Source organism: Carettochelys insculpta, chromosome 2 (genome assembly GCF_033958435.1).
Source record: "Carettochelys insculpta isolate YL-2023 chromosome 2, ASM3395843v1, whole genome shotgun sequence".
In the NCBI taxonomy this organism is placed as follows: Eukaryota; Metazoa; Chordata; order Testudines; family Carettochelyidae; genus Carettochelys; species Carettochelys insculpta.
In genome coordinates, this window is record NC_134138.1 from 88313125 (window position 1) to 88326542 (window position 13418).

Consider the following 13418-nt stretch of genomic DNA (forward strand, 5'->3'; position numbering starts at 1 on the left):
TACTCTCCTGCAGGGTGCTCTTCTAGATCAGTCACATCACAGTAGAGTACCTGCAACACATTCTACATAGGCACATAGTCACTGCTAACAAGCATTGTGTGACACATACTCTGCCAACAGCAGAGATTACACAGAATGGGAAAGGACATTACTCTGTGACAAAGTATAGGTACACAAGTACATTATGTAACCACTGAGCAATTAGGCATTAAAAATGCACAGTAAATAACCAGTCGCCTGGAGGCGCTACTACAGGGTACAGGGGTTGAATTAATACACAGAAAGCATTTAAATTTGCAACACACTGGCTGTGTCTACACTTGCCCCCAACTTCGAAGGGGGCATGGTAATCAGGGCCATGGGAGATTACTAATGAAGTGCTGCAGTGAATACACAGCACTTCATTAGGCTAATTTTCCCCCCGCAGCAACTTCGAAGCTTCTAACTTCAAAGTACCAGCATGCGTGTTTTGAAGAATAAAGGGACTTTGAAGTAGCGCAGGCACTTCAAAGCATCCGTGGCTACACACATGCCAGCACTTCAAAGTTTGAAGTGTCAAAAGTTGCTACAGGGGAAAATTAACCTCATGAAGTGCTGCATATTCACCACAGCACTTCCTTAGTAATCTCCCATGGTCCTGATTACCAAGCCCCTTTCAAAGCTGGGGGTAAGTGTACACACAGCCACTATGTTACAGGATTTTGATCTTTCTTAAAATAGTTGTTTTCCCAGTATATCTTGTAAATGGGGTTCACAGATTCATAAATTCCAAGGCTGAAAAGGACCACTGAGATCTAGTTTGACTTCCTATATAACACAGACCAGAGAAATTCTCAAAATAATTCCTAGTGTAGATCTTTTAAAAAACGTCCATTTTGATTAAAAATTGTCAGTGATGGAAAATGCACCACAACCATCGTACAATTAAAAATGTTATGCCTTATTTCGAATTGAGCTTCAACTTCCAGCCCTTGAATTGTTATAATTTTCTCTGCTAGACTAGAAATGCCACTATGAAATATCTGTTATTCATATAAATACTTAACAGATTATAACCATGTCACTCATTAACCATCTCTTTGTTAAGCTAAATAGACTGAGCTTGTTGAGTCTATTGCCATAAACCATGTTTCCTAATCCTTAGTCATTCTGATGGATTTTTGCTGAACTGTCACCAATTTATTAACATCCATCTTGAGTTGTGGGCACCAGAAGTGGACATAGCTGTTCGGGGCTGAGTTTTTACTATTATATAATTTCTTTACTTTCACATAAGTGAAAATTATGCTGGTACAGGCAATTCAGTAGAACTTACTGAGTACTTGTTTTTCCCGTGTCTTCATTGTGCATAGAACATAATGGGCTGGAATCAGGCCTCTGTTACAGAGAAATTCCATTGATTCAAAGCAGAATTGCACTGTATTCATTTTGATAAAGCTATGGCCCAGAGTGCACTTAATTCTTGAAATAATTGATCTGGATAACTTTAAAATTACAATGTGAGGCAGTGTTGTATAGACACCTGCTCAAGATATGGTTAAGACAGGCCACAATCCTGGCTTTTTGTTTTCTTTCAAACTATTTAAATATTTCATAACCGTTTTTGTTACATATCTGCAGCATGGAGAATAAGGCTTAGCCTACACTTGCAACTGAACGAAAAAACTGTTGTTGTTCATGGGTGCTTAAAATATTTCTAGCTTGTGGGGCTAGAAGCACTTTGTCAGCAAAAGAGCTGACAAACAACACACACACACTCTCCAACTTTTAGCAACAGGGCTGTATCAACACATACTTATTGCTAAAAGCAGCACAGTATAGACCTAGCCTCAGAGGCAACATACCAGTTATCTTGCATTTTACTGTTAACTATTAGTGGAGTCTAGTACATAGGAGATTCCCAAATTATGGCCTAGGGAGCAGTAGGTGGTTGTTCCAGAATTGGCTGGTCTGATAGCACTGGCTGATGCTTACCTCCAGCTAATAAATTAAAGATAGCCAAGCATACCTTAAATATTTTCCTAATATTTTTCTTTGTAGACAATTATTTCAAATGCTATAGGGATTTTGTTTTGTGATCATTACAGTGAAGGGAAGTGGTTTGTGCAGCTATTTCATAGACCATCAACCCAGTTGTAATCTTGGTATTAAAAGTCTCTGGCATGGTGCTACCAATGCACTACTTCCCATTTGGAATCTGGAACATCTACAGAGGCAATTTTGAAAATGCCAAATAAACTGTTTAGACAGGATTATATCTGAAAATTGACAGGCAATTCAATACAAGGTTTTGGGAATTTTATTGAAGAACCAACACGGCTAGAATGCAAAATTAGCATTTAAAGTCAGCAAAATGTTAAATTAATGTGCTCACTTGAGAGAAAACTGAAGACATTTTTGGAAAAATGTAGAAATACTACGGGTACAGATTTTTAGGAGGGAATAAAAATTAAGGTCTTTACAATGTGTGTCAAATCTTCATGTCCATACTATGATTGAGTTCAACATGTAACTTGCTTTCTAAACCAAAAGACTAAAACCATGATCAAAGAACAGTGGAAGAATTAACTGCTGACCAAAAAACTTGGTTACATAATCACTAGCACGCAGGACATTTATGAATACTTGACATTTTTGTATTCAGGAAGCCACTAAGAGTAATTTTAAAGAGCAAGAGAACTATAGGGTCCATTTTTCTTTTAATTTTACTAAGCAGAAATATAAAAGTGCAAGTTCTGTAAATTAATGACATTTATAATACACCACAATAAATATTCTTATTTTTGGCGACATCCAAAAATTCTGGTTTTTTACTTGAAATGAGTCATAATGCGATAAAAACTGCGTCAACACCGAAAAAAAATACCTGACTCAATAGAGATAAAATCTTACACCAGGAAGATGTATATTGCATTATTGCTATTAGACCATGCCTCCGAGTTTTAAAATATAAAAACTTATTCAAGTTACATAAAATACAGTGGAGATTATTCTCATCACAGGCATAATCTAATATAAAAGTAACTTACATTTACAAATAAGGAGATTCTCCTACAGGGGGAGAAAAATACAGAAACAATTCCACTTCAGTGATGATTTTCTGACTCCATGGAGAAACTGAAACTTGCATACAGCTGAGATGTTGTATATGAGTACACAGTACGACAAGTCTGTTTCCATACCATTTCAACACATTAGGCCCACTGAGAAGAGCAAGCCATTTGATAAGCCTAGTTTCACATAGTTTTTACGATTCATCTCAGTCATCTGGGCCCTTCACATCCCAGCATTAAGTGAATGAAGGAGGTGTATGTCTTGGATGGTGTGTTGTTGTATTCAGTTCAAATGATGTACTGTAGGAAATCCATGGGTAATATAAAGTTGCCTATTTGCTACTTATCCTGAGTGGACTATATCCTTGATAAAAAACAAAAAGCAAAAAGCAGCTAAATCAGAAATAAAATAAATTCAAGTATATTAAGTGCAGTTTTGAAACACAACCAAGGTTCTAAGTAAAATACAGTAGCATGGTTGTATCCAGTACTTAAAATAATAAATACATATTAGAGCCTCTAGGATTCAAAGTCTCTCTCCAACTTAGACTGCAATGAAAATATGAGCTTGGGCTGCTCCTAATCAGACCCTTAACAGTGGGATTTTTTTTTTTTTTAAATTAGAAAGCAAAGGTGGTTATCCTAATCTTTTTGGCTTTCTCCCTGCCTAGTGAATATACAGTATTACTGTTCCCCTTTCGTATCAGGTCTTGTTGAAGGTGCAGCTCCTAAAGCAAAATCTTGTTGGTCGTATGTGGGCAAAATATAACATTTTGGAAACATTCAGCGGACAAAAGAGAGAGAAAGAGAGAGACTGGAACTAGATTTAAAGCAACCTGGCAGAGCAAAGATAAGGCTTATGATAACCTTTTCCAAGAAAATCCAATAATCAGTTATGCTAGGCAAATTCCATTCTGGCCAGGTTATACATTTTTGATATGCAAAATGCGTATCTCCAAAAATATTATACTAAGACGACTAACAACATAAGAAGACAGTGAATATCACTGATTGACAGGCAGAGAGATTACAGTATTACCACACATTTGGCCATGTATTTAAAATTATATGGTTGTTGTAAATATTCTTAGGCCAACTGAGGTACATGAATACCTTAAACACCTGAGGTTTAGAGTACCATATATGGAAGTAAGGGAAATGACACTATTCAGTAACACAAACTTATTGGAAGTATTTTAAAAAATACTTAAAAATAAGATTTTTTTAAGGTTACTTGCTTATCTTACAAGATTTAGCAACCTGAGTGGAAAATAGTTTGCCAAACCATTATAATATACAGCCTAGCAGGCCAATGGACCATTCAGCATATTAAGAATAAAACTAAAATGACCCATACAGTAACTAAATGTCAAAAACAAATATTCGTTTAAAACGTAACAGAAGCAGGGAGACTATTTCCATAATTTATCATAACAATGGACGAAAATTTTCTAAAATCTACACATATTATGCACAACTGAGACATTGTATTAACTCAGTAAATATAATGAATATATTGGCTATTATCCTGGCTGAACAATTTTCTTCTTTTATTACACTTTTTATTGGCTTTTGAAGGAATAAAAGTTCTGTCCATCTCTGCTAACTTACAGTATAAATAATTATTGAAAATTGTATTATTTTCAAACAGAAGGTTGTTCTCCTTAGAAAACATCTTTTAGACACATTTAAACTGGTAAATGATACCTGTCCCAACTGAGCCAATGTTATTCCAGTAAATTAGATATGTGCTTATTGTAGCCTTACCTGCACAATCACAAACTATACATGTTCAGCTTTGCTTAAAAGAAACAGTTAAAACACAATATAACTAAACCCTCTCTTCCTGGCTGCCATTTTGATATTAATGATTAAGCCTGTGATACTTTACTACATCGCACCAACTCTGATCATCCTAAGGAAGTGCCTCTGGCACAGTGGTATTCAGAAGAAAAGCCAATCTTCCCAAAAGCTTTATCCTCTGCTTCATCTTAAAGTGCAGAAACTATGGGAAAGGATATGTCAGTCAAGACTTCCCACCAGTCACTGTGGAACCACTTCCTTTAGAGAGGCTAAGGCTGCATGTATGCGGACATGCAATCTGTTCTCAAAATCATATCCAGTGAATTCCTCCTGCAATACAAAATACATATAACTATTAATCTCATTCATTTTAGGCTTTCAATGTGAGTTGCTGAGTATCCTTAAGAAGTCACTGAGCTACAAACTAGTAATGAGGACAAAGGCTCTTGGAGTTTAAACATTGCTAATAACCCTCTTTCCTAATTAAGAGAAAGCAATGGCGTTGGCAGAGAGATTTTCACTACCACAGACCAATGACTGGAAGAAGGAGCAGGAGGTTCTCCTCTACCTCCCAAGTGCATGCAGAAACCACCCCACCTGTCTATTAAAGACTTGAACAGCAACTGGGAAATTGTACATGTCCAAAAGCTTCAGGAAATCCCAGCTCGCATGCAGTGAGTAAAAGGAAGAACCAGTTCTTGTATATATAGTTATAGAGCATTGGTGATAGACACCAACACTATTAAACCTGTACCACAAACCGAACTCTCAAATGCACTTAACAGTAGGACAACAGATTAGAATGTATTGATTCATCACCTTTGCCTGGAGTAGTAAGATTTTGCCTCTTGGCACAGTCTGGAAAAAGGAGAAGAAAATATCACTTTAGAAGAATGTACACATGGCAGAAAGGACAAAAAGAATCTTTTACAGTATAATGGTCAGCCAACAAGAACTAAGGTCTCAACCAACTATGTAAATACTACATAGGAGATGAGGTCTACCAGGACTATGATGGTAGTAAATATTACGCCCTGTAGGAGTTTACAGCTCCTAACAAGGTATCTGATTGGTCCTGCAGTATGTATTTCTGTATCTATTAAAATGATCATTTTACTTTAATGTTTACTTACGTTTTAAGTTTTTTATCTTAAAAAGTTAATTTTAGAGAAGAAATAAAAACTACTGTGGAACTATAAGCACTGTATTGAGCTACATCAATGGTTCCCAACTTTTTCACTAGCGCAGACCTCCAAACACCTCTTCCAATTGTTTGCAGACCCCCATCAAAGCCAATTCTAGCCACTATGCACACTTTATTAAATCAAAAAGGAAACCATAACACAGGTTTTCAGACAGCAATTAACAACATTGGAAGGCATTCAATTTAAAAATAATTGACGGTAACTTTGCAATTAATTTAAAACCTATTTTCTACAGTCATTTTTATTTATTTATTTATTTAATTTATTTATTTTCCCCCATGGACCTCCTGCAATAACCTCACCCAGGTTGGGAACCACTGAGCTACACTACACACACTACATGAAGTTATAGGCAAACCGAAGCTTAAGAATTGCAAATTTACTCTTTTAACCAATTCAACTTGCAAAATACACCAATTATTGACTGAGATTTCTGAAAAGTTTCAAGTTTTTAATATTTTTAAAATTTGTTTCAGTTTATTCATTTGAATTTCATCTTTGGAAATACTGAAAGATGTAAATAGTTCATACAGCTTGCCTTTCTGTAATAATAATCATGGGATAAAGATAGACCTTATTAGAATGATTTGAAAGAGGACAGAGAACATTTTGGTTTTCAATAATGAGCTATTATTCTTAACATAGGAAAGGTTACTCAATCGTCTCCAAAAACTGTTGATATTTTCAACTGAATATTTATTACTGGATTCCAAGACTTCTACTCTATTCCCCAGTAAGATGAATGTGATTTTTTTATTTTAAATTTTATACAAAGTATAACAAAAGATTTTGCATCCCATAAAAAAACAGAGAAAGATTAAAGTGATTCAGATGAATATCTTACTCAATTTATGCTGAAAATAAATATGTTAAAGAGTTGTAGTTTTTATTTCTAAATGTCATAGCTACACTCAAAAATGTATACGAGTATTATATCTAAAGTCTGTATATTGCACAAGCTGATCTTAATCTCTTACATAGCATCTCCCACCATGATCTCAAAGGGCTTAATCAATGGAAGAGTTGAAATAGAATGATGGTAATTCAGAATAAATGTTTGATCTGATAGATAAGTATGAATAACTTCAAATTAAATCAAGTACTTGTTATTAAAAGTCATGGTTTTTAAAATAAAAATGTAAATCAATATCTGTACCTTTTTAGTCACTAATTTCAGTGTATTTAATTCTTTTCTTCTATTCCTTAAGTTGATTTCTGGAAAGTTCATATTCATGAACTCTAAAAATGTGAGAATCATATAGTAACTAAAGCTGACACACACTGATGGGATATGCATGCATACCCCTTGGCTGTGAGCTCTGTCTTCTAGAAAGCACTGTATGCTGGGATCCACTCACCCCCATGTCTAGTTCTGATGTTATAAAACGGTGAGCAATCACAATCATCAATCAGTTATTTCCTCCAATTCACACATCTCTTTACAAGAGACTCCACAGAAGTAGGAAGGTGACAAAGGTGTACAGATAACATCCAAAAATACACTAAAAATGTTATTAGAGTTGAGAAGTCAAGCTTTCCAAAGTTAGTCCTGTGCACTACTGTGATTGAGGTCCTGGGAAAAAGTTAATATACGATCACATAATTCAAGACTATATCATAACTAATTTTAGAAGAATTAGATTTTTATTGGTGTTAAGTGTTAGTAAATGTCAATTTCAACATATACAAACAAACTGACAAAAATATTTCTGCTGAAAGTTTAAATTTCAGATATGCAAATAGGAAAAATGCATCCTGAGACCTTATTAAGCTTTCTCCTAAAGTATTTCCTTTATTTTGATATGATGCTGATCATGTGTGTTTTAGCAATGTTTTAACAGTTATAAAGATTTAACATTTTGAATCTCAAAGTTCATGGTCATACAATTGTCCAGTTTTCCTCATATTCTGAAAACCCCACATAGTTCCCCCCAAAATTAGAATTAAAAAAATAAAAAAGATAAAAATGGGAAAAGAACATGTAAAGCCCAAAATTTTTCAATAATGGAAAAAAAATACATGAAAATTTTAAAAATGCTTAAACACTCCTATTTGCCAAAATAAAAAATAGGGCTGTTGATTAATCACAGTTAACTCATGTGGTTACCTCAAAAAACTGTGGTTAATTGTACTGTTAAACAACAGAATGCCAACTGAAATTTTTAGGGGTTTTTTGGGATTTTTTCTACATTTTTAATATTGGATTTCAATTAAAACAGTCTACAAAGCGTAAAGTGCTCACTTTATAGTGGATATGGTTGTAATAATAATAATATAAAATGATTAACAAAAGAAAGTTTCTCAATTCACTTCATTCTTGTACTGAAATACAAGCTCTACTGTGAATGTGCAAATTGCAAATGTAGGGATTTTTTGGTTACATAACTCCACCCAAAAACAAAATATAAAACTTTAGAACCTACAAGTCCACTCAGTCTTACTTCTTGTTCTGCCAATTGCTAAGACAAATAGGTTTGTTACACTGATGGATGATTCTGGTGCTTGCTTCTCACTTACATCAGCAGAATGTGAAAACGGGCATTCACATGGCAGCTTTGTAGCTGGCACTGCAAGGTATTTACTTTCAGATGTGCTAAACTTTTATATGATCCTTCATGCTTTGGGTACCATTCCACAGGATATACTTCCATGCTGATGATGTTCATTAAACAAATGCATTAACATTTATGACTGAACTCCGTGGGGGAGAATTGTATGTTTCCTGCTCTGTTTTTTAACCCCCCATTCTGCCACATCTTTCATGTTGTAGCATGAGTATAGGCCATACTTATATAACTGGGGGGATTCTTAGGAACCAGTGATTCTACAGAGGAACCTGAATTACGGTGTGGAATTAGCTGAACATGCGCTCCCAGTGTAACACTGTGGACAAAAAAGTTAGTATAATGCTGAGAATCAAAAACGGGAAGCTCAAGTAGAAAAAGGGAGATTATTTGACTTCTGCGTTTGTCACTGGTGCCCATCATTGGAATACTGTCCACTTCTGGTACTCACAATTCCAGCATGATGATGATAAACTACAGAAGTTCAGAGTCATCAGAATTATCAAAAGATTAGAAAACAGACCTTCCAGTCAGCATTTTTCTAAGAGATCTGCTCCAGTAACGTTTTTGGAGAAATCATATAGCCACAGCTTTACAGGAGGTCAGACTAGATGATCGTAACGGTCTTTTCTGGTCTTAGACTTTATGAACCTTCCCTCACGTGTGACCAACTCATTTACCTGTTCCCTCCTTACACACACACACACAAACACACATAGCTCCTGAAGTATGGGCAGCTCCCCCCGTTCCATTCCTGGTTCCCTCCCTCTCCACACATTCATCTCTTCACCCCTTAGCATTAAAATCAGATTGTTTTCTCCTTTCCCACTCTGTTGCATCCCAAGCAGGATGGAGGAGCACAGAATAGACTACCTTTCTGTATACAACGTTAAAATCAACACCTGACTGGTTGGAGGAGTAATTACAAGTAAAATCCCATTCACCTCTGTAAAAACCCAGAACAGAGCATGCTCAGTCCTTGTGGAGGGATGCTATGTACAGAGTCTTCTGTGCACATACAGTTGCAAGTAGTTGCCCTTTGGTCTCCTTTGGGACACCCTGTGAGTCCCCCACATGCCCTCCTGGGATCCTCTCTCCCCAACTTAGGAGCACCCCGGAGCCCCCGGCACCTGCTTCCCGAGCACCCCTCCCACATCCCATCCTGTAGTCCTCCCTCAGATTGGGGGGGTGGCCTACTAATTTCAGGGACTAAAAGTGGGGCCTGATGTAAAAAGTTTGCTCACCTCTTGACTACATTATAAAGGATAGATTGGGGACAGGGCCTGGGGATTGAGCAGCAAGCACCCTTCGCACACTAAGAAGTTGGCGCCTCTACCTCCAGTCCCAGAGTGGGCACCTATGCAAGACGCCACGTATTAACTCCTGAAGAGCCATGTGCAGCTCTGGAGCCAGATGCTGGCCACCCCTGAATTGGAACATGCCCAATATAGACAGATTCTTCAGAGAATTAACTGCAAAACTCTAACAAGTGTCTGCTGAGCATTTGTGAACTGAGAATTTTTAGAGGCTTATTAACTTGGCCACATTTGGGTGGACAGTAACTAGGATTTCAAAAAGATTCATTCTTGGCCTCAAGGGTAACAAAAGGAACACCTCTGCCAAATTTCAAGTCCACGCTCCAAAGCATGGAAGCATGAGAAATTTCCGAAAGAAACAGTTGCCAGAACTTTAACAAAGGGCAAAACAACTCATTTTTCCCTAGCCCTGTTCTTGGAAACTGCTGCACCATTTTGATGGAAGTTTTTGAAAACTATTCAGCCTGAGACAAACATCCAATAAGGAGTATTTCAGCCTAAGTGATTGCTATATTGGGGAAAAAAAAGATCTATAAGTAACTGAAAATAAGACTTTACAATGAGAAGTGTTGTGTGTTACGGTTGCATTAATGTTACTTGCTGTAGAACCTCCAGCAGCTGGGTCTGAAGAGCACCTCTAATAGCAGGCGTCTGTGAAGTGGCCATCTCATTTAGAGAAACATGGAGGGAGTAATGCTGTTTATTAAAATAAGTATCAAGCTCTCCATACTTCACTAAGGAAGATAGTGTGAAGAATAATGCAGAGGTTGCCTTATTTGAATAAATTATCTTATTTTCAGGTGGCTGAACACCTGCCAGGTCATATCGATCATGTATGCATCACCTAGTCTACTTCGACAGTTGCTAAAGTTAAATGGATTGAATTCTGTTGTTCTTAACCCCATATGAAACCAAAACAAAAAGCCTGAGAAAACTTATGGAAAGATTTGGTCTTCTACAGAGGACAATGTAATGTTCTCCAGACACCTAAGACACGGAGTTTGACATACCTGGATGTGAATGAATATTAGGGAAATCAGAGACTACCTTAGTTATGCATTCGGGGTGAGGATGCAAGGCCACCTTACCATGAGGGAATATGGGCTAGGGAGAGTCAGGCAACACACCTATAACACACTAACTATACAGCTGACATTATGGCTACAAAGAAAATGGTTTCTTCTCAGATTAGACCTAGAATAGCCTGATCAAGTTTGAACAGAAGTACATTTGTTTTGTGAGGGAGACTTAAATCCTATGAGGGAAATGGTTATCAGCCAAATGAAATACATGAAGCAAAACTTTCCTAGCAGAAACTTGGTAACTATAGAGTAAGAAAGACTAATAAACTCATAGATCAGATGGCAGAAAGCTGAGAAGTCAGACTGACTGAATTTTCAGTATGTTTCAAACTTGCTGTATCTTCAGTACTCAAGGGCTTGTGAAATGAGATAGGGGAATGGGTAGTCTCAATAAAAGTAGCTTTCCAGAAGATTGCAAGCTCATGAGCCAAGCATGGACTTATCCCAAGAGTGGGGGATATATAAGGATATCCTTTAAAGAAGTTTATTTTGACACAGAACTGATCAAGCTCACCAATATTCTCACTTCAATAATTTTTGTTGCTGTTCATATAATTTTCTTTTCTTTTTAAACTTCAGCTATCCAAAAGACAGAAACTAGGAGTGGTTCTACTGATCTTATTGCTACAGAGTGGTGTCACCCTAGTGGCCAAGAATGAATATTCTTCAGAGCAGCTGTCCTGGCCAGTATCAGAGCGGTATTTATCGTATAATACGAGCACTAATGAAACCAGTCATTGGCATACAATCACAGGTATACCCAAAGTATCTGCAAATGTCACATTGCAAACTTTGTATGACAAGTGCTAATGTCTACACTTTATCACCTAGGCAATAATATGGTATCTGGCATATCAAAGGCATAAAATTAAAGGGACTCTATATCCAAGTGGAATATTAAAGTTAACTCCTATACCTGATCAATTCTAAATTTAAACATTTACATTATGTGTTTAGTGGTCATAGCTGACCCCTTTTCCACTTCCAGAATTTAAGATGTGCTCTACTGTTACCTCTGGATTGTCTAACAATAAACAGCCGAGTTCATAGCAAGCATATGGCTGAATGTATAAGTTGCTTTGACGACACAGTTCATCTTTAACAGCTCGCTGAAAGAACTGAAAGAGAAAAATCAACATTTATACATTAAAATTAGTAGTCATGTTCATTTTTATTTGGAAAACTAAATAAAAAATACCCTCTGACATCAAGCACCAAAAGCCAATTTTAGAATCATCATGTGAACAAAGAGCAACCTTTCTATATCTTAAAGAATCTTTAACAGCACTGTTCATGACAGCTCACGTTAACCTCTGCTATTACCATCATTGGAGACAAATGTTAGGTCTGTAACAGAAAAGATTCATTACTTGATCCAAAAGTTTTATATATTTAGCTGAAAAATTACAGATTTAACATGGTTCAATAACTGGTGGTCAAGGGGACAGATTTTCAATGTAACTTGGACAGAAGTAGAAATATGAGCAACAGCCATCACCTTCATGATGTATGTGAGATCTGGGCTATATTTGCAAAAATAAAGCGAGTTCAAATAATCCAGTGATTGCAGAACAAATTTCAATCCCATTCACATTAAAAAGGGCTCTTCAAAGTTTGCTCCAAACTCAGTCCAAGAAAGAGTTGCATTAACAGAAGGCAAAAACCAGAGGGACACTCCAAATTTGTACAAAATGGAGCAGACTGAAGCTACTTAATTTGGAAGTGTGATTCACAAAACTGATAATATAACATCCTATTCTGAGTAGCCAAGCTCCACTAGGCTCAAGTTCCTGCAAGATCAAGGATGGACAATAAGCAGCCAGTAGGCCACATGCAGTTTACCAGGGTTAGCCATTTACAGGAACAGCCACTTACAGCTCCTGCTAGCCGTAGATCACCATTCCCAACCAATGGCAGCTGCAGGAAGTGGTGTCCTAGTCCACATCACTTCCCACAGCTCCCATTGTCTGGGAACAGAGACCCACGATCAATAAGAGCTGCAAGTGCCTGTGCCTGTGGATGTTAACATAAACACAGAAACGGCAACCTGCCAGGGGCTAACCCTGATGAACCGCACCCAGACTATGGGTCATTTATTGCCCACCCTCATGCTAGATAAATGCAGTAATCATAGGCCATACGGAAGAACACAGAGGGTTGCCTTTACCCTGAGGAACAAACCCTGGCCACCCTATTTTAGAGCTTAAGATAGCTCCAACTTATATTATTCACAGAAACTGAGCTGTCTTTTTTTTTTTTTTTTTTTTTTTAAAGTGAACACTCTCAATAACTCAGAGACACAATCCTTTCCTGAAGTTCTCTATATTTTTCTTTTTCCCCTCTAACTCTCGCCCTTGCTGGCCACCTCAGCAGACAAGTTTGCTAAACATTATCC

General features: G+C 36.9%; 1 protein-coding gene across 4 annotated transcripts in view; it reads right to left on the minus strand.

Moving 5' to 3' along the window:
- Positions 1-2205: 2205 nt before the first annotated feature.
- The window catches only part of TTC39C (tetratricopeptide repeat domain 39C), a 68782-nt gene continuing 57569 nt past the window's right edge, over positions 2206-13418 (minus strand). For 3 of the 4 annotated variants that reach the window (XM_074985821.1, XM_074985823.1, XM_074985822.1), the window contains 3 exons: positions 12037-12141; positions 5676-5714; positions 2206-5186 (listed from right to left, as the gene is read on the minus strand). In XM_074985821.1, the coding sequence (XP_074841922.1) occupies positions 5097-5186; positions 5676-5714; positions 12037-12141 (234 nt within the window). In that variant the 3' untranslated portion in view covers positions 2206-5096. The remainder of the gene's footprint in view (positions 5187-5675; positions 5715-12036; positions 12142-13418) is intronic. The other variant, XR_012644185.1, reaches the window with a different exon arrangement.